This window comes from Electrophorus electricus, chromosome 3 (assembly GCF_041902795.1).
Source record: "Electrophorus electricus isolate QZ-2024a chromosome 3, ASM4190279v1, whole genome shotgun sequence".
NCBI classification, from domain to species: domain Eukaryota; kingdom Metazoa; phylum Chordata; class Actinopteri; order Gymnotiformes; family Gymnotidae; genus Electrophorus; species Electrophorus electricus.
In genome coordinates, this window is record NC_137499.1 from 2502740 (window position 1) to 2524950 (window position 22211).

The 22211-nt window shown below is 45.4% G+C and overlaps 1 protein-coding gene across 8 annotated transcripts in view; it reads right to left on the reverse strand.

The window, feature by feature from the left end:
- sbf2 (SET binding factor 2) overlaps positions 1–22211 on the reverse strand; it is a 75098-nt gene that overhangs the window by 45317 nt on the left and 7570 nt on the right. For 7 of the 8 annotated variants that reach the window (XM_081709464.1, XM_081709458.1, XM_081709451.1 and 4 more), the window contains exons 2-3: positions 18163–18248; positions 2574–2711 (exon numbers count right to left, since the gene is read on the reverse strand). In XM_081709464.1, the coding sequence (XP_081565590.1) occupies positions 2574–2711; positions 18163–18248 (224 nt within the window). The remainder of the gene's footprint in view (positions 1–2573; positions 2712–18162; positions 18249–22211) is intronic. The other variant, XM_081709447.1, reaches the window with a different exon arrangement.

Sequence of the window (22211 nt, forward strand, 5' to 3'; positions counted from 1 at the left end):
GATTTCTGTCCTAGAAAGTGTGTAACTATTGAACGTTTTATTGGAGAGGTGTCTCCTGAGGCCCGGGGGGAATGTTACTGTAGCCTATGACAGCTCACAGTATGGACCATGAAGACCAGAAATTTAATCAGGGTCAGTTGAAATTGGGCCCGTCATATATTTGGAAAGAAATCCAATTTCCTACCAAACTGTGATAGAAGATTAAATCTGTGAGGACATCAGAGTACAAATAGCTGAAACATCATCTATAACTACAGCATGCACGCTCCCCACAGTCTGAAATTCATAAGGCCAAGGAAATATTATTTTAAAATAATATTAAATAGTGAGGGGAAAAAAAGTGAACACTTGGAATCTGGATCTGCTCCATAGGGGTATTGGAATTAAATAACCAGAAATTCACAGACAAAATCCAGACGCAAATTTAGATTAATAAGGGCTAAAATATCTTTAACTTTAGTGACCTATAGTTAATTTTTTACTTTAAAAAAGGGGTAAAAAGCAGGAACATGGAGTGGTCAGCTCCTGAACTCTGAAGTCTGGTTTTAATTGTCTAATTTGTCTCATTGTAGCTCCACTGTAGCTCATGCTGGCGCATACCTTTTAAATCCTGCAGAATAACCTCCTTATTCAACTTCACTGGGTTTGCTCAGACAATGAAAACATGCCAGAAGAGCCACAGCAAGATATCTGTGAGAAGCGATGGATTAACATACCTCTACAGATGAGGAACACATTTCTGCAATATCTGAAGGATTTGCTTCAATTATGAGGGAGAAAAAAACAAAAAACAAAAAAACAAGACATAGCTGCTTCTTCCAATCAGATAAAAAAGGAGTCTTGAAATAAACCACAATAAACCACCTCTTTGCATGATGCCACCTGGTCCAGCTAGTCTCGTACAGACATGCCAATAAGGTACAGACATGTGAAACATAAATGCCACAACTGTTTGTTCTGTTATTGTTTTTTTGACCCCCTCCTCAACCATTGCTCTCATGTGGCATGGGGAATGCAGAGTGACACCAGCACTGCACACACTCCTCATTATTACATCTGCTTTAATCCTGCAGTTGTTTTATTCCTCAGACACAGCGACGGAAACGGTCCGTGACTGTGCGCGGGCCAAGGAGTGTGTGCGGGCCAGGGAGTGTGTGCGGACAGGGCCTGGTCAGAGACACAGGAGGGATGCGAAGAATTCTGCACATAATAATGCTGATTCTTCGGCACCGGTGTGTGTGTGTGTGTGTGGAGACAGGACAGCCGCACACGTCCGGGATGCCTTCTCCCCCGCTCACCCCTGCGGAGCTCCACATCAGAGGATGCGTCCAGAACGGGGAGGATTGAAGGCTTGCTTTCAGGGAGGAGGGCGTGAGGATCTCCTCCAGTGAGACAGGGGAGGCAGCGCAGGAGGACAGCTGGGGGCCATCACAGCGTCCAGGCCCGATGTGCGGGGAAACCTCTGCCAAACCGTTGCATAACCTCTTAAAAGAGCCGGGCCATAAATGCACGGTGGCCATTGACATTACATGTGTTTGTGTTGGCATGTGGCAGTTCAGTCTTTTATTTGGCCTGGAGCTTTCAAGCAACAGGAAGGACGCAGTAACTCTACGTGCTGGCAAGCATGCTGACGCCTGTGGTAAATGCCTGATGCACAGATCTTAGGTAAACCAATTAACCTTACTAAGCAGTCAGGCAGCGAATGATTCACTGACCCTATTAAGATGATTCACAGTGCTTCACTGACCCTATTAAGATGATTCACAGTGCTGTAATGCGTCTTTGTCATGAGGTCCCTCATATCCTGAGCTCTGCCAGTTAAACAGAATTCCTAATGCTGGACTAACATTCCGACTTGATATGTATTGTTAGGATGTGGAAATACATGAGAACGCCAAGCACAATGAGCATCAATCATGGTTAGGCCGTCAGCAGTCATCTACGCAGCCTTGTGTTTACTGTGACCTGCTTTGAGGAGATTTCAAAAGCAGCTCGACTGTCTGTGCCTCTATCACTTCAGAAGTTACCACCAGCCAAGCTGAAGTTTCATTTCCAGATGGAACTTCACTCTGCGAGTTCTTGGAATTTCAGCGTTTTCTTTTAAACACTATAAAGCAACGGCTTCTGGAAAGCATTGTGGGTTTAAAAAAAAAAACCTTAAAAAGAGACAAACACAAACAAAAACATAAATGAACATAAAAATTGCAACTAAATAAACAGTTAGGCATCTATCCTATTTGCCCAACATCTCAGTTAAACCACTTTGCATCAAGGTATCCAGATCTGAGAGTGGTGTTTTTTCCAAGTCCAATAAGCCACTGACTCAAGATCATGCTGTTGAACAGATGATGTAGCCTAGCCCTGTTTACCTCGCACAATAAGATGGGTTAACTACCGTTCCTAAAAGCCCATGCACCAATACAATCCAGGACCCTTCAACTCAGAGAAGAGGAACCGAGCAAAGACCTTTGGGAGGTTACGATCACGGTTGGTCATAGACTGCGTTATCCGACAGCAACTTGTGATGCAAAGACCGACATGGAGGGTACGAAGAGAGCTCCAGGGGGCCTCACCTGCAGGTTGACCTCAGCCTCGTAGAAGGTTAAGCAGGAGCAGTAGTGTCTGTCTGAGTCGATGTCCGTCAGCACCACCGTAAAGAAGGTTGGTGGCTTCCGCTCCCGAGAAAGCTTCCATCCTCCTGGCTGACAGAACTGGAGAAAAAAAAAGAAAAGAAACATTACACACACACACAGGAAATACAGGACACAGTTATATCCCGCACACAACAAAACAAACAAGGACCTTTACCATTCTGCAGCACCACCATTGATTGCTTTCTGCACAAGTGGTTGCAGCACAGCTAGCCTGCTTTTATTACACTGAAATGAGCATCAATCTCCCAGTCATATTTGGAGCTGGACATGATGGGGATGATGGGATGATGCTTAAAATCAGACTGCACTCATAAGTGGCTTAACTGTGAAAGGTGTCCAACACTTGAACCCACGTCCATGAATATGACCATGATCGGCAAGTGAACAGGTAGACAGTCACAGAGTCAGTGGCTAACGGTAAAGATAAATACTAACAGTATGTAGCTAGAAACGCCGATGTTATCCATGTCCCCCCATCCAGTCCTTTCCATATAGGCTATTACAACCATGGGCTTCAATGTGAAAGGAGAATATAAAAGAGCTTATTTATATTTTACTATTAAAACACAGGTGTTGGAGCCAGGCCATCCTGTCACAGGTGTGTACCGCCACCTACTGTGCAGATACCATGAGCGATACATGTACATGTGCGCTTCAACCACAGGGAGTGAACAGGTCAGTCAGTCAGTCAGAGAAAATTTCACTTCTAGGCCAGTGCAGCAAAAAAAAAAAAATAAATAAAAAAAAATAAATAAAAAAAACCAAAAAAACCAGGGGGGTGGAAGAAGAAGAGCTCCCTGGACAGCATGAGACAGCGTAAACAAGGTCTGAAACGACGGTTCCAGTTAACTGTGAGGAATTATTCTGCTAACTGAAGTCCCACCAAAGTGGTCAGTGGGGATTTTCAGGACATTTCAAGATCATTAACACCCAAGTGTTTGCAGTACACTTCCTTGAAAGAATTTCAGGAGGGAGTGCTGGTAACTCATAAGCGTAAAAGGTGGGTAATGTGTGTGTTATTGCTGAGAGCAAAAGCAGGACGTCCTCCCTCGGCTACGACATCCTCCCATCAGAGAGCAGGAAATGGCACCAATCCGCTTTCCTTGACGCTCGTGCTAAAACGGCTCGCTTCAGAAACCATGACCGCAAACGTATCGCAGTAGCCTCACATCTGAGGTGAACACAATTAGGTTCACCTTGCACGACAACAAGAGAATGGCCAACAAGGTAAGCTATGCCCAGTCCTGCTCCGTTTGATCCTACCATGGGGCAGTTCCCAGGAATGGCTCCTAAGTAATTGGGAGTTGCAGAGTTTTGCAGAGTTGCTGCAAGAGTGTTAAAAAGGGACACCTCACAGACTGGAGACGAGAGAGGGGCCAGGCAGAGAGCAGGCTAAGCGTGTCAGAGTGCCCAGCGGGAGACACCGCAGGGAGAGGGAGAGATGGGTGGATGAGATGAGAGAGACCAGGGCAGATGTTTACAGACTGGGGCATGATGGGGAAGCGTGAAAGGCACACAGAGTACGTTAATCCCATCACGTTTACGTGGATGTGTCATTATGCTTGGAATGTGCTAGAGGCACACACGGAGGAGGGGAGGGACAGATGGGGGAAATAGAAAATGAGGGAGAGAAAACGAAAGAGTGATCGAGTGAGTGAGCGCTTGGACCAGGATGTAACCATCCAGCAGCAGACACAATAGCAGGCAGGAAATCTGTAACTCTGCAAAGCGGGGGGGGGGGAAGAGGAGTATGATGTGCCTTCCTCCTCCAACACCCCCCACCCTCACCACATATGGACAGGTGCCAGGAAAATTACGGAAATGTATGAAAATATGCAAAGCATGTGAAACTTCCAGCAGAAATGGGATGAACGTTGCAGTCGTGTACCTGAGGACGCAATGGAGACGGAACCCAAAGAGACGATTGGAGTGTCGTGTGGGTCACAACAACCTTAACTCAAGTTGTGGGATTTCACTGGCCAAAGGTTCCACTGAGAAATATTTGTGGTCTGGCCTGCATCCAACCACTCAATGATGAAGCCTCAGTTTATGTGCCTTGCATGTGCCTGGTTTATGAGACCCAAAAGGCAAAAAACCCTGAGCAGAGATATTCGTGCATGCCTAGCTGAGGAACAGAACAGTACTTTCTTAAAGAGAGTGTCCTCTTACAGCGGATATCGGCTTGGGCCTGGCAGCTGATGCCGTTTGAGGAATCTGTAGGGTTGGCAGCAGCCCTGGGGTATCCAACTTTAGCATGGGACGTTTCCCAGAGCCGGAAGCCTCCACGTGTCTAATCCGAGAACACAGCCAACAATGAACTTGGGTGCCGTGACAGGCTGTCATCAGAACCGGAATCTTAATATTTGATTCCCACTAAACAATTGACAGTTCAGGATGATGGACTCCATTAGTCTGAAAAGGAATGGATGTCTCTGGAGGAACCCAAACACAGGAATAATACAAGCTGGCGCTTGTTGGTGGTGCATATGTGTGGTTAGCGTTAGAGAGGCAGATGTGAAGGGCAACAAAACCCTCTAAGAAAGCAAACGAGGGCAGAAGTCACTGTACAACAATTTGCTGATAAGAGACCCCACTACTGTATGCTCATAAGCGACCTTTGTATAAAGTACAGAGTGACCAGAAAAAGAATGCTCACAGTATCATGTCGCCGCCTCCAGCGCAACACACTCGTTTGGAACCAGCTGAGTCACGTCAAAGACAAGCAGACAGATCCCGCTCTCAAATTAGCTCCGTCAAGTGACCGCGGCACGTGAAGCGTTCCAGTGTGTGTGAGGTCAATAAGCCCGGCCACATTACTGGCCCGCTGGTGAGGGTTCCGCGCTACGCGGACAGCGGGTCCGAAGTTCCACAGAGCGACACCAGATCCACGGCCTGACCTGCTAAGAATCAGCCTGGCGGGGAAAGCGTGAAGAACGGGGACAACCAAATTAGACCCTCATCTGCTGTCTGCTGTATTCTATTACTCTGGTCATACTTTTGTGTTTAATGACAACCATAAACAGCGTGGGATCATTGTCCTGGCTAGAGGACAAAGAGAACATTGCTGGTGTATAAGAACTGCAAGAGCACTGCAGGCTAAGAATAACCTCAGCGCACCAATTTCTCTCGCTTCCTCTCCGTTTATCCGAAAAACTGAAAAACCGACTTGTTCTTTTCTTTGGTCTGATTTATAAGGAGGCACTAGATGAAGAAGTGTTGGAGAATCTGTGTGTCCATTGTTTCCAGAAACCAAACAGTGATTAACCAGCATGATGATAAACAGAGATGCTCAAACATGGAAAACAGCATTAAAAACAAACAAACGTAAACAAGAAGCCAAAGCACCTGGACTGACAGCAGTGTATTTCAGGAAGAGAAAACAATGACAAAACCAGAGAAGGCGAAAGAGGCGCTGTAGCAGACCAGTGTAGCGTTGTGGGTCTTTGGTCTCTCTCTCTTATCCATAACATTTAAAAACCCAGGATGTCCATAATTTACTCAAATGGCCATTAGTGTAACAGAAGAATTGAGAAAAGACTTTGTTTTTTGAGCTAGGTAATATGAAAAGGTCAGGAAGTTCTGTTGTAGCTGGTAAATCTGGTAGCTGGTACAGTAGTTTTCTTTTTTCCCCCTTTTTAAACCAGATGTTTCCTTAGTTAAATTACATGACGTGCTTAGGAAAGTAACCTCCGACACTGGAATAGCACGGAAATCAGAAAATATAACAGACTAAAAAAAAAAAAGTCATGGATTAATAGACATAAAGGGGGTTATTTTTCCAAAGCTGTTAGCTCTCAAAATGATCTAACGTTTCAAAGTGACGGCCTGTGCTGTGCGTTGACAAGGCCGGGAGGGTGTGTGGTTCGATACTGAACTCCATACTCCATACGGGTAGGGCCAGCAGCAGGTCTGAGGTAGGAAGTCCTGTGATGAGACCAGACAGAGGATCTATTCATAGACAGAAGCACATGGAACTGGAGGATGGCCCTTACGCTCTGAGGGGGGAAAGAATAAGAGGAAAAAAAAGAAAAAAGAAGCAACACCACTTCCTGTGAACATCTTCAAGGTCAGAACTAAAAAAAGTGGTGGGAGGGGAACACAGCCCACTGCGTGGTAGGAGTGTATCATAGATCCTGTGTAAACTCTAGACAAAGGAGCTCCATGCCGCTTCACACAATGTAAACGCAATTTGGGTCAGAGTACTGTAATGGCTGGGTTATGCAAACCTGCACACATGGATCACTTTAAGGTTAGATAGTTTTAGTTTTTTATGGGTTAAGAAGGATTTGTCACAGAAATAGGAGACGGAGTCATCCAGAGATGTCATAACCAATGAATGAAGGAGCAGTAACATGAATTTCACTGCCTAGGTTTTGCATACTGACGATATTCTATGTTTGTGACAAAGAAGGGGGTGCAATTTTAATGTGCTGCTTTAGAGTGATGTGTCAATTACTCAAGGCAGGTCCAGTCCCACATGTGGTTCACACTGCTGTCTCTTCATGGCTCTGGTCGTATGTGGCCCTTTGGGAGGGTTCTTCAGTTGAGGCAAATACTTATGCCTTTTTAAAAAGCATGATATAAATTAAAACCACATGGAAAAAGTTCCCCCCATGCATCACAGCGTTAAATGCTTCAATATGAATGACATGAATATACAAATATCCAGAGGCCCTCAGAGACTTGGGGATTTGTTCAGTTTGCTTTCGGTTCAAGTTCCTGTAATAAAGGGCAGGGGACGACGACACCATTAAAATGGCTAACCCCCCCCCCCCAGGATGTGCTCAAGTATGGAGTGTGGCCCACTAAACCAAAAGAGAAACTTAACACAGCAACGGCTTCATATTTTCACTTTCCAGTTACTAAAGCCCCGTGAGTGCACACACAAACACACACAGAGACTATACATACGCTACATAACTGCTCTCCACAGACATGCATGTTTGTGAAATGTTTTAAAATGTAGCCATGTACTAAAAGAAAACAAACAAACAAACAAACAAACAAACAAACAATGATGCTTTGCCCATAACATCACCACCACGGAGAAAAAAAAACCACCTTTAAGAGAGTGCAGCAGGCTTTGACTGGTCAAGTGTAAACACCTTTCCTTTGTGGTGGGCTGGAGTGAAGCACAATGCGGCCGTGCGTCACCCACCGGGCCCCTGCCTGCGAGCAGAGCGATAACATGTCGGGGACAGGTGTTTCCTCTGGCTCGGCCTTCTCCCCACCTTCCCTCCAATCAGCAAAGCCTTCTTTGGTTGGTTTGTGCTCTTCACCTGACAAAACAAAACCCACCCTCCTGGGGGCGGGGCGGAGCCAGGCGGTATTGGCAGTCACGAGGCCATGCGCTGGGACAGGAAGGAGAAAGTGAACCCCGGTTCTGACTGGAAGACACACACACACACACACACACACACACACACGCACGCACGCACGCACGCACGCACGCGCGCGCGCACGCGCGCACGTGTGCTATTGAAACAATGGATCAGCTGTACACAGCGGTCAGTGACCTGTAGCTTTACAATATTACAGCAACAGCAGGTGCTCGGGCCATGAAGTGACAAAAACAAACTGGACCAAAATAGGCCTGAAGGTTTAATTGTGTTATTTAGACTGATTGAAAAATATTTACTGACAAAGAAATGTTATTTAACGTTAAACTCGTCAAAGAATCTAAAATTAAGTAAGCCCAGATAGCCTTGGGCTAATAAATTTGTGATATTAAAGTTTGTTCTGTTGATTTAAAAAAGAAAAAAAGAAGGAAAAAAAGGCTAGGGTGAAACAAGAGAAATGAACCGCCGCACACGAGACCCACTCTCCGGAACGGTGAAAAATGCTCGGCCAGAAAAAGGCTGTCAAGATGCCCGATCGATAGTATTTTGGTTTCGACCCAAATGAACACACAACTTTTTTAGATGTTAACAGTGTTAAATAGAATCCAACTGAAATGCACAGCCAGCCAGCCAGCCAGCCAGCCAGCCAGCCAGCCAGCCAGCCAGCCAGCCAGCCAGCCAGCCAGCCAGCCAGCCAGCCAGCCAGCCAGCCAGCCAGCCAGCCAGCCAGCCAGCCAGCCAGCCAGCCAGCCAGCCAGCCAGCCAGCCAGCCAGCCAGCCAGCCAGCCAGCCAGCCAGCCAGCCAGCCAGCCAGCCAGCCAGCCAGCCAGCCAGCCAGCCAGCCAGCCAGCCAGCCAGCCAGCCAGCCAGCCAGCCAGCCAGCCAGCCAGCCAGCCAGCCAGCCAGCCAGCCAGCCAGCCAGCCAGCCAGCCAGCCAGCCAGCCAGCCAGCCAGCCAGCCAGCCAGCCAGCCAGCCAGCCAGCCAGCCAGCCAGCCAGCCAGCCAGCCAGCCAGCCAGCCAGCCAGCCAGCCAGCCAGCCAGCCAGCCAGCCAGCCAGCCAGCCAGCCAGCCAGCCAGCCAGCCAGCCAGCCAGCCAGCCAGCCAGCCAGCCAGCCAGCCAGCCAGCCAGCCAGCCAGCCAGCCAGCCAGCCAGCCAGCCAGCCAGCCAGCCAGCCAGCCAGCCAGCCAGCCAGCCAGCCAGCCAGCCAGCCAGCCAGCCAGCCAGCCAGCCAGCCAGCCAGCCAGCCAGCCAGCCAGCCAGCCAGCCAGCCAGCCAGCCAGCCAGCCAGCCAGCCAGCCAGCCAGCCAGCCAGCCAGCCAGCCAGCCAGCCAGCCAGCCAGCCAGCCAGCCAGCCAGCCAGCCAGCCAGCCAGCCAGCCAGCCAGCCAGCCAGCCAGCCAGCCAGCCAGCCAGCCAGCCAGCCAGCCAGCCAGCCAGCCAGCCAGCCAGCCAGCCAGCCAGCCAGCCAGCCAGCCAGCCAGCCAGCCAGCCAGCCAGCCAGCCAGCCAGCCAGCCAGCCAGCCAGCCAGCCAGCCAGCCAGCCAGCCAGCCAGCCAGCCAGCCAGCCAGCCAGCCAGCCAGCCAGCCAGCCAGCCAGCCAGCCAGCCAGCCAGCCAGCCAGCCAGCCAGCCAGCCAGCCAGCCAGCCAGCCAGCCAGCCAGCCAGCCAGCCAGCCAGCCAGCCAGCCAGCCAGCCAGCCAGCCAGCCAGCCAGCCAGCCAGCCAGCCAGCCAGCCAGCCAGCCAGCCAGCCAGCCAGCCAGCCAGCCAGCCAGCCAGCCAGCCAGCCAGCCAGCCAGCCAGCCAGCCAGCCAGCCAGCCAGCCAGCCAGCCAGCCAGCCAGCCAGCCAGCCAGCCAGCCAGCCAGCCAGCCAGCCAGCCAGCCAGCCAGCCAGCCAGCCAGCCAGCCAGCCAGCCAGCCAGCCAGCCAGCCAGCCAGCCAGCCAGCCAGCCAGCCAGCCAGCCAGCCAGCCAGCCAGCCAGCCAGCCAGCCAGCCAGCCAGCCAGCCAGCCAGCCAGCCAGCCAGCCAGCCAGCCAGCCAGCCAGCCAGCCAGCCAGCCAGCCAGCCAGCCAGCCAGCCAGCCAGCCAGCCAGCCAGCCAGCCAGCCAGCCAGCCAGCCAGCCAGCCAGCCAGCCAGCCAGCCAGCCAGCCAGCCAGCCAGCCAGCCAGCCAGCCAGCCAGCCAGCCAGCCAGCCAGCCAGCCAGCCAGCCAGCCAGCCAGCCAGCCAATCTTAAAACAATCTCTGCAATTAAGAATTGAGCAAACAAAAACAGGTCTATAGATTAGGATTCAGGGATCCACTACGATATACTTGTTAAGAACGCTTAAAATGTACACAGGAAAAAGGTAAAAATGTGACATTACATACTGCCATCATCAATGGTCATGTCGCTCAGAATGGAATGGCTGAGTGCATTCTTTCCCTGCAGAAGAACAGGGGTCATGGTTGTTTGTGTCTATAGCCGAGACAGCACCTACTAGACAGCACCTACTAGGACTGAAAACAGATGGCTGTAAAGTGCTAGTGCTTTAAGCCTCTTGCTTTGGTGCGATGCACTACTGTGCAGCCATGCAAGGTCCACCCACAATGCATTGGGGTTACTGCTGCTCCGTCAGACACATATCTCCTCATTGCCATGGTTGCTGCTAAAACAGCATGGCTGGATCACAAAAGTTGTGCTAGTGGGCTGCACACACTGGAGGAGGGCTTTGTCTTCTCTTTCCCATATGGGAAAGATACGTTACTTCAAAACGCAGAAAATTAGCTTCAACCATGAACATACCAGTTGATTATTCTTTCATTAAACTTTGAAGTTAATTACACGTAAAAAATGCTGAACAATGAAGAATGAAGGAAATATGAGACATTTTCACTAGAACTGATTTGGCCCCATTACTTTAAAATGTCACATATTCCACAAGTGAATGGTGCTCCCACTAATAGCTGTACGCCCTACGCACATGTCAAGTAGGACTCAAGTAGGACTGTGCAGGTTTTCAACATTCAGTGCGCTGGTGCCCAGTAAGACTGAGCCATCATAAAGGAGTGGCTTATGGACACACACCGTCATGCTACCCTCTCTTTTTGTTGTTTTGGGCAAGCAAGCGTTGGATGGAGCTCTTGTTTTGGATCAGTGAAGCTAGTGTGGGGTCTCTCACCCAGCGTTTCCCTTTGATAGCCCGCATGGACAGAGGGCAGGAAATAACAGGACACTCAGAGTATGGATGAGTTCCCCGACCTTTTGTTTGGTCATGCTTTGCTTTTCACTTCTGCTTGGAACAGCAGTCAAAAATCTATTCAAGTGTGTAAGTGTGCAAGTGTGTCTGTGTGACGCAAGATGTTCCGTAAGTATATATTTATGGTCTTCATGCATTCTAGACAAAGCAAGGGAAGCACTTCCAGCAAGACCGTCATAAAAAGTGCTTCGTTCAGCAGGACAATAGAACACAGCTGTCAGTTGCTTCAAAGCATTCCGCCAGGGAGTGCGAGGTCCTAAGTTACACCAGCTGAGCCAAGCAGCGGTATCAGCCACTAATTCAATTAAGAAACAGATTATTTTGCATAATGGACAGGGAGCCTTAGAAAACGTCTGGCGGAAGCACTCCTGCTGCCTGAGTCCTGTTGAGCTCATGGCAAAGGGACTCGGGTGACAAGCCTGGGGCTTCAAACTCCCTTGGGTTTGATTTCCATGGTGGGTGAGTGTGCATTAGTCATGTGCAAATCTTCCTGACAAACACATGATTGTTCATCCTTGGAAGGCATCCTGGCAGCTGGAATGCACCATTTTATGTGCGCGTTTTTTGTTTGTTTGGGGCTTTTTTTTTTTTTTTTGCTTGGCTAACAAACACCAAACAACGAGACGTGCTTCGAGACACATCGGCTTTGGCTAAGGTCACTTGGAGCCTCTGACTCAATCTGATATCCAAGGAGTAAACACACAGCCCTGGGCAGTCAGCGCCAGCACCGAACACTCCCATTAAACCAGGAGCTCAACAGACAGGTTCAATATGGCCAGCCCTTATGAGTATCCACGTCTCCAAATCAGACGAGAGATGGCTTTATCGAGGCATGGCTGTACTGCAACTGTTTACGCATATTCAGAATAACTCCCTGCGTCCTTCCCGGAAGTGCGTGCCACATTCCAGATTACAACAGGGATTCGGGAGGGAAAAGAGCAGTTCAAGAAGTCAAAGCCGGCATGAGAGAGATGAGACAAACGTTTACAATCTGCCCCTTGCAGGGAGGTCAAATTCCTTCATTATAGGATGTTGGGGCCCAAAAAGGAATGTTGTGGTTCATCACAACACTCTCAAAACAAAGCAAGCATAGGAAGATTAAAAAACAGTTTTACTGTTAGTGACTAGAGATAATTCAGTCCACTCTACTTCCTACTGTCATTATTAATAATATTGATTCTTCTCTAGTTTATATGTTATAAATCTTCCTGCAATTGGCCCTCAAGAACATGCTGTTTGTTTAACCAGTTCTCATAAAAAATTATTAAATGATGAGAGCAAACAAGAGAAGTAACCTTTATCAGTGGATATCTCCCAAAAATGCAAAAGGGATTGAGTGTTTCTTTTGGTCTTTTACAGATAGGTTAGTTTTCCTTAGGAATCAGGAGCCATAATCAATCCACTTTAGAAGGTCAGCAAAAATTAACCAGCAGACTCAGAGTCTTCAAGCTCAAATAAAGATACTAACATTACAGGCTGCAGCTCCAAAGTCCCAATGCCTGAGGAGAGTCTAAGAAGTCTGAGTCATTCCCAGCACGCCGAGGCAGCCGCATGGAGGCAAATGTGTGCGTAAAAGCCCCCCAAAAAAGGTCCTGAGGAGGGGCAGGCATCCATCAAACAACCCAAATGTCTTACGGCTCTTAGAAACACATCTATGCTTGTCTTCTGTTACGCCTCGTATCCATCAGGTGCTGGGAGGACAGCCCGAGACTTGCCCGGGCAGAGTGCTGGATGCTTCTCGGGTTCAAAGTGCTAAGAGTGGTCTGAATGTATAGACTTGGTTGTCAATAAACATAACCTACATTCCAGTCAGTCATTCTGGTTACGACACAAGCCCCAGTAGACCTTAGCTGGCACCCTCGAGGCTGTTGCTAAGAGACGGTGACCGGAGGACACCAAGGGATGACCATAACACAAAGTTATAGTGGCAATTAGAGCAGGCATAACGGTTAAAAGCTAAGAGAAAAATTGTATAGTGAAGGCCCTTTACCTACATATTACATCAAAGTCCCACTCCATAGACAGTCCCTAGAATGTGGTGGTGCCCTTCACTTTCTCAGTGTACCTTCTGGGTGCTTCCACATATGGCTATGGGCCACTCTATAACCCACAGTCTTTACTGAGACTTTGACAGACCTGTACAGGGTGCAGTACAATTTTAGCAGTGTTTCACACATGGGAGACAATATGACGGCAGTTTGATGATAAGCAAACTTATGTTTGAGACCAGTCTCGTGTTGGCTTTGAAAAGTTCCACAAATCTCAGATTGCTCTAGTCATCAGGTCTCTGTATTTATCAAAACAAATATCAAACCTGATCTGATTTGACATTTGGCACAAATTCAAATTGTTTACTGCAACCTCTGCATATAAGCCAAGTGTGAAATCTTCTCTAGGGTCCTGAACATGCAAACAGACCACATTTTTCACCTCAATCTTAAAAACAGCCCACGGAGTCCATTTTCTCTCCCTTGCCACAGCTAAGGTTCACACATTCAGCAATGACAGCAAAAGACATTTTACATTTGACGCCAGCTAAGATAAATTTGAAGCAACGGCTCAAGCTGCTTGGGCAACATTCTGGCATGCAAAATCAACCACTTTACTGCCAAAATGGCAAATATTTACACAGAGATGAGATAATTTCAGGTGCAGACAGAAGGGTGTCTGTGGTTTGGTAGTAAATTGAGTGACCTTGCCTTTTCTTGCTGGTCTTGGAGATGTAAGGAATGTAGGCGTCAGCCTTAGAAGTCATAGCTAATGCTCCTTCTACCATACAGCAATCTGTGTACACTCACGCACGCGTGTGTGTATGTGTGTGTGTGTGTATGTGTGGGGGGGGGGGTTAAGAAGCAATCTGAAAAATCTCAGCAAGGCTCAATTCTCTAGCTCTCTGATCAAACGCTCTTTCAGTGACTATGAAAGTGAACCATTAAAATAACAAATGGGCAAAGAATTTGATTTACTGCATAAAATAAAGCCTTGCAGTACAAATCTATAAAAAAAATACAGTAGAGCATAAAATACCAACCTGACATCGATCTTTCACTCCAGTCTGGATTTTACCAAAAAGCACTAAACTGCTGACTGATAAAGCAATAAATTAAGATGCACAACAACAAATGTAACTGTATTAAAAGCATATTAAGGGCTCAACATAATTTGAAATCTAAGGAGAACGCTCCAGTCATTGCTGAAATACAGTCACACATGAACACATGAAAAACAATCCACACCCATCACCTCCAATTGTTGAACATTGTGTGGTTAGAAGACAAATTCCCATTTGCCAACTTACTTTAAAGTAAAAAGAAATGAGAGAAAAAACACACATACACAGAGCTGCGGTTGTGCTGCCTCGTGACAAGCTGAGATAAACGACAATGTTCACAAACCCAAATTTGAATGCCCCACAGTCGGAAGACAAATAAATCCAAATATACAAAATCATATTGCATGAGAGCAGATAGCTTGTTTATTCTTTATCCTTTTACTTAAATGTTGAGTGCATGAAGGGCATTTACAGTCAGCTGACAGAGATGCAGAACTGCTGGACAACAACATCCTGGGCACGGCTCTGTCGCCTGAGCCCAGGAAAACATCACCACTTATGTTTGCGCTGGCCGTTTGCAACGTTGGCTGGGTCTCATCAGCGCTCAGTCAGAGCACGTGGGTCTCCATTCTGTATCCCTGTGCAGCTCACGGTCACTGGCCGACGTCAGCTGAGAGTACTGAGGACATTTAAGGTGGAGCAAGTTCCCAAAAATCCAAACTGTCATGCAAATGTTGAAAATAGCACACAAAAGCGCAGCAGTGCTGGCCCAAGATTGGAAAACACCTTTGTAGACAAGAGCTGTAAATGTTATATATAATATGTTATGTTATGTGAAATATAAAAAAAATGTTTGGGGGGGGGGGGGGGGGGCTTTTTTTAAATATGTGAAACATTCCTCATACGAGGTTATTTAGTTTGCTGCATGGCTGCTGTGACCACAAGGTAATTCTCGTGCTTAGCATCATCCGCTGCGATTGATCTACTCCCACGCAACCTCTTACGGGTGATTTTTATAGCTCCATGGAAGTCTGCAAATAATAATGGGTTATATACTACTAAAAGACAAGAAAAAGAACACCACCACTGAAGTGCATCTTCACTTAAACTACAAAGCTGGAATTCGGGTCATTTTGCCACAAAACCGAAGCGCAACTAACTCACACGTCAAACCCACACAGTTATTTCACTTCGCTTTATAAATGTTATTAAAATGTGAAAAAAAATAATTAACATATGAATACTATTAACACCATTTTGTGTTTGCATTTTCTTGTTCCAATAACGTAATATGAAGTACAAAACTGGCACAAGCTCAAAAAGTGCATTTCATCTTAACAGTATGAAGGGTCTTGGGAGACTCGTGACACGCAAGCGCACATAAAATGCCTTTACGAATCAGCAGGAACAGATCGCAGGGCAAGACCAAAACACAATGAGAACTATGGGGCACCACTGGAGGATCAACAACATCTGGAAACGCTGAGATGTTTGGCCCAACAGGCGAGCCGAATCTATATTTAGGAGTGCACCACATGTTGGTGTAGGCTTCTGGAATGATGTCGTGTGGATGCAGTCATGCAGCGTGCCATGGAGATCGCTGTAAACAGCCTGCACTGCATTTCATTCCCGTTGAAACAAGGAACACTGATGAGTCCAGTGACTGATGGGGTTTACAAACAGAGCCGCTTCCCTGAAAGTATAACAGAATGCTCAAGTCGATGCTGCATTCATGACCGAGAACTGCGTGTGATTACATTCGGTTTTCAGAGTAAACTCTGTGAGACAGGAAAGGATGCCTGCACTGGGAGAAGTTGGGAAGTGTTCAAGGCACACGGAACATGTGTAGGCCTCCAGTACAGCAGCTCTCAGACTGTCAGGTTTCTCCAGTGAAGATTGATAGATATTATATACACACCCAAACAGGCACTTCAGAATCAGATTAGAGGTGATGAACATGGAAGACGTGTCCTTTTAAATGCTGCATTTGAAGCCAAACATGATCCTTTTATTAATGTAGCCCTGGACAACAGAAACTCCATTAATCCACATCAATAACCATCCACAAAATATGCACAATAAATGTGTAATTTATTATGCTAAGAGGCGATACACGTAATGTTAGGCATATAATCGAATTGCTCAATCTAAAGTTGTTTGTTTTTTAAAATAAGAATTATAGAAGTTACGCATGAATCCACCACATGTGTGAAATCACACATAATAAAAACTGCACACAGGACCCAGATTATGCAACCTATTGGCTGACCAGAGGTCCCACCACCTGCTCATGCAGAGATCCACAGCAAAGCGCATAGGAAGTTAGGAAGCACAATACCATGAGACCATCTCCTCAAGCTTTCCAAACGGGATTTAGTAATGGTCAGGAATCTCCTGTGCTTTGCCAAGACAGCATTAGGTGTGGCATGAATGGAAGATGCGTGTTGTGATAAAATATGCCTGCAATGCCAATGAGCTCTCAGACAAAATGAACACCATAGCCTGAAACAAAATAAAGCCTAAATGTGCTTCATTAACTAAACCATCGTGGGCCAGCTGAAAAAATGACCTCAAGAATAACTAATGTTTGAAAACAAGCCTCAGCTTTTGAAAGATTAGTTCTCAATAAAGCAGGTCTGCTCAATTTCCACAACAGCACAGAGTAACTACAGCATGTCAGCTAAAGTCAGAAGTCTGTGCATCAACAAATGCGAAATTCAGATTGACTCATAGAAAGGCTCACCCAAAAATTCATTATATGAGCTTAAATTTGATTCCAGGTCAGTGATATATGCTAGGAACAACACGCACCACAATCAGTTTTGGGAGGAAATACTGTAGGTAGACTCCAACACTCGATGACTGATGTAAAGCACACTGTAGAATTATCTCAGCAAATATTCCTACATTGGGTAGCAAGAGACACACTGTTGATAGAACTTGCTAATCATCTCAGTGTTTTCATGTCTGTTCAGAGGCTGAGAGCATAGCCATGCACATGCAGGACATTTTGCACGACTATGCTATCTGAAGTGGAGGCATTCCTCTCACTTTAATGTGTTCCAGTCAAGGGCAGTTCCTATTCAATTATAGTATGTCTTAGTAAACAACAAAAACCAAGCAAGCAAGCAAGCAACCAACCAGAGTGCATAGCAGACCGTTGCAGGCTACCCTAGCTTTGAGGGCAGAGACTGGTTTACGGCTACTGTTGCTCCTGGGTTTTATTTTTCTCCAGGTCAGACAAACAAATATTAGGTCCAGAGCTATGAGGGTTTGGTAACTCCTGGTAACTGGCCGCCACTTTAGACCCCCCAGTGAGAGAGAGACAGACACACACACACACACACACACACACACACACACACATCGAGGGCGGGCTCTTGCTCCTGCTGGCCTTATAAGGAATGCAAAGCCACCCAGCAGAGACATGGCGCTAAGACGCCGGGCAGCTGAACGTGACATGGTCATTCTAATGGAAAAGAAGGGGGCTGGAAGTTGAGTAAATAACCATAATGCATTTGTTGACAGAAGAAATGCAGATATGAGAGTAGAACTTGTAGATCATGGCTTCCTGGGGGGTGTTGAAAGATATCTTCAGAGGTCCAACATGAAAGGGGGTTTGAAATGAAAGGAGGACACCCATATGAGCAGTCTTACACTTATTTTGTTTGGCCACAAAGAGCAATCGCTATGCAGTATGTTAGGCTTCTGAATGTTGGTATGAAAGACAACGGAGCGGTTCCTACACGGTCAAGAACAGCTGCATTAGACAAAATCACGAGGCTCACGAAGGGCCTTTTCAAAGCACTACAGTCCTCTGTCAGAAGCATTCCATTTACCATTCAGGTCCCATGTTCTATAATGCACTCCCCACTCACCATCTCCACACCCTGAGGGAATGCTGTGCCATCCCAGTCTTGTTTGGGGAAGCGCTGGATGATTCTGCCACTTCCCTCTCTTGAACCTGAAAGAGGAAAGAGAAACCAAGATCTCAATTATAATCACAGGCTTGAACGAACACGCAACAATCCAAGGTTACGACCATACGGTGTCACTTCTTTAAAAGATCAAACAGCATGAGTTCTGTCAATAATGTTTGCTTAACAACTGTTAGATGACCAAATCAAATGCCCAAATACTACATCAAACAGAGGGTATACATCAACAACACTATATGCCCCCTCAGTCAGACAAAGCCAGAGGAACATGAAATATTAAATAGTATAAATTGAAATTTAATTGAGGTTGAGAAACGCAAGTGGGACGCTGAAGGGAGCAAAACTGTGTGTGAATAAAGCTACATTTCACTAAGTACTTCTGGTGACATGACCAGATAATGCCAGTTTAAGTCAAAAGAGCCAACTTCGGCCAAACATGAAAAACAAACTTCTTCATTAGTGAAAGATGTTTTAGGACAGCATCCTCTTTTCTCAAATTAATTTGTTCAACAAAGCAGGACTTCATGATCTGTCACATCAAATTGCTTAATAAAATTCTGGAATTAGCCCAAACCTGCTTCAGGTTGCCTTAGCCCAGACTTGCTTTATTGTTTTCTAGTGCTACTAGTTCATGTGAGAAATGAATGCGCTGTACTAATTTACCTACAAGCTGTAACTTGTTAATTTCTTGACCCCAATGAAAAACAGGCTCCATAGGCATCACACAGAGATAGACATCTTTGAAGTCAACATTTTATTATTTCAGAGGTAGATATTTGTACTATCACACAATGTAATATTACAGCCAGTAAAAGTTATGAAAAACTATATTTCCTAAAGATTATCAAAATTAGGGAGTTATGTAATATGTTTAATTACCTTATATATTGTCAATGAATATTAACACTTCATTAATAATAATTTGTTAATAATAAATATTAACACTAACACCCATAAAGTTTCATGGAAACTGGAATAATCCTTCTTTGGAAAATGCACAGCAAATAGTAAAAAATAAATAAATAGAACAAACAAACAAACAAATAAATGAACCACAATACTTCAAAAATCAAAATATTTATTAAAAAACAAACAACAAAAAAACAAAAACAAACAAACAAAAAACAGAACCTTCTATGTATATTAAATCAGCTACAAAATACCATCACATTAGCACACTGGGGGTCTCAGCCCATTCGCTCCTCTACAATTTTCTTTATCCCATCTCAGCCTGTGGACCCCATAGCCTCTAATGGTATGTTACATTTAAAACAGGACTCAGTGGTTCTGAAATCTTAATGAATGCAGAAAAGCAGCAATTAGGTAACAGGATTAACAAAGAAAAGTAATTAAAAATTACTCGCTAAGAAACATCATATTAATACCTTATTAGACTAGTAGTGTGCAGTTGAGCTGTACATAACTCTAGGGATTATTATGCTATCTATATATAGATTTGGGTGAACAATACATGCATGAACCCTCATTACATGTGTGAACCTGAAGTTGGGATTTTTCTAATTTTGCCTAAAGCCAGGTTCACACCACGTAAATGTTATGCCCGATATTAACCCCAAATTCGCCCTTCCAACTAATTTTCTAATAGAAAATAATTCCCAGGTCAAGAGGTGAATCTGAAGGGACTGTTATGTGGATAATCTGGCAGCACAAGAATTTAGCAATCTTTACATGGCTTTAGTTTCTTGGAAAACTACCTGGCGATCTAGCAAGTCTCTAAAGCTTCTTCTTTACTCGCTTGTTAACAATGGCAACTTGACAGCTTGCTGGCGGTCTGAATGTTAGTGTCAGACAGGGCATGTTTTTGTTGTTTTTGGGTTTTTCTTTTTTTAAAACTAATTCTCTGTTCATACTTGTTCAGCATGGGGGTGGAGGGTGGCACAGTGAAAACTGTCTGAGGAAGCTGCAGAATGTTATATAAGTGCTCTGCTGGCGCTGAAGCAGGTATCCATGTAGAATAGTATGCACCTGGCATGATTGGTATTATTGCTCATGTATGAGCATTTCATCTTAAAAAGAGTTTCTAATAAAAATGAGTTTTTCTTCCTTTCTAATACTATCATAATAACTTTTGTTTGTACGTGAATTGGTATGTTTGGACTTCAAATGTGAGCGTGACAGTTTCAGTTCCACTGACTGCTGGTAGTCACAACAAAGAAACATGTGAGGTGAACGTGTGATATTTGAAAATCTCCACCCATTGCTTTTTAATTATCCACGTTAATCTCCGACCATTGACTGTTCTTTCTGCCGCCAAGGCACAGCTGCCTTTTCTGTCTGAGTAGTGCTTTTGCACTAGCTACTCAGACTTATTTGCCACATAATAATGGGTGGCTATTGTTAATATAGCTCTCTCTCATTCAATATTAGCCATTTAGGTAAACTATTCCTTTATTCATCCACCAAAGCTGAATGGACTAAACTTAAAAAACTGTTAAACTAGACAGCTGAAACTACTGTCTTTTAGACATTTAGTCTTTTAAAAACAGGGTGTTTATGCCAGCATACAATTAAACTAAAAAAAAAAAAAAAAAAAACAGATTTAAAAAGAAATTCTGGCATTAAAAAAGCCAATGATGGTCACAGAACTAGGAAGCACTTCATAAAAAAGGCTTCACAGGGTGTTGACTGGAATATCTACCAACTAATAGGACAGTGCGTCTCTTTTCTCTCAAGCTTAAGAAGACCCCCCCCCCCCCCCCCATGATCAGTGCAGCTGGGTAATGAGTTCTCCAAGCAATCAATCAATCAATCAAAACTATAACATAAGGGTCTCATGGTTGGGTGGTGAGCTCTTATCTATGTTTCAGTATTGTTCAACAATGCATAACATCAATACATTTATTAGCAATCAAATAGAACATACCATTTTTTTAAGAACTGCACAGATTTGCAAAACTGAGGAGAGTCAGTACTCAACATGGGGGGGGAAAAAATGAGAGGCAATATTTAAAACATGTGAATCACTCTCTACTTGTGATATTTTGACAAGTGGGAAACCCCAGGCTTCAAAGCAATAGCCTACTCGCTAATGTTCATGACAGATCACTGGCGATATGCTCAGCAGCACTAAACATACGTATAGTATATGAAATTATGCCAAACCATATTGCACATGATCCACAGACCAGTTGCAGGAGCACAGCCATTCCCGCACTTCAATGTTACCGTGCTTGTTCTACCAGGCCCGCAACAAACTGGCAAAGCAATGTGAAGACAAACACTGAAGATCTTCTGATGAAATACTGTGGCACTAAAATGGACTCTGTCCACCATCACTGGCTGCCTTTCACTGACCCGTTTCCACGTTCGGTTTTCAGACAGACTTTGACGTGGATTCTATATCCTCTAAAACATGTTGAGGAGAGCAGTAGTGCTGACAATTTCATTTCTGAGTTTAATCTACACCAGCAAAAGAATTTTAAACAGGAAACTACTGGCTACAGGCAATATCTAAAATCACTACATTGGTCTACAAAATTATAACCTATGACCTTAAAATTCTCTTTTTCTTCCATAAATATATCTCTTTAGTCTAAAATAACACTAACAGAAGGATATCTCACGGGCTGCAGACTTAAGTGGAAGGGAATTGAGCAGAAAGTAAGGAGAGTCCACACATTTGAAAAGCTCCGGCCTTTAATCCACGAGGGGAAGAGATGCACAGAGGTCCAAAAACAACTGGTGATGCTTCTTCGGAGGGCAAGGAAGGCTCTCCACTGTTAGGAGGCAGAAACCTTGAGAGAAAACAGAACATGGTGTTGCTCCATGACAAACCCCAAGTTCCATCAAGATACACCAAGTACCATGTCTACATCTGAGTAAAAGCTACATGGTGTTGATACCACCATCGTACACAGTAAACCCACCTGATGAGAAGAGGACAGCTCTCTATCATTCTAGATAAAACACTTAACATTCCTCAGGCTTGGACATTTAATCACACGCACTGTTAAACGTATCCAGTCTGC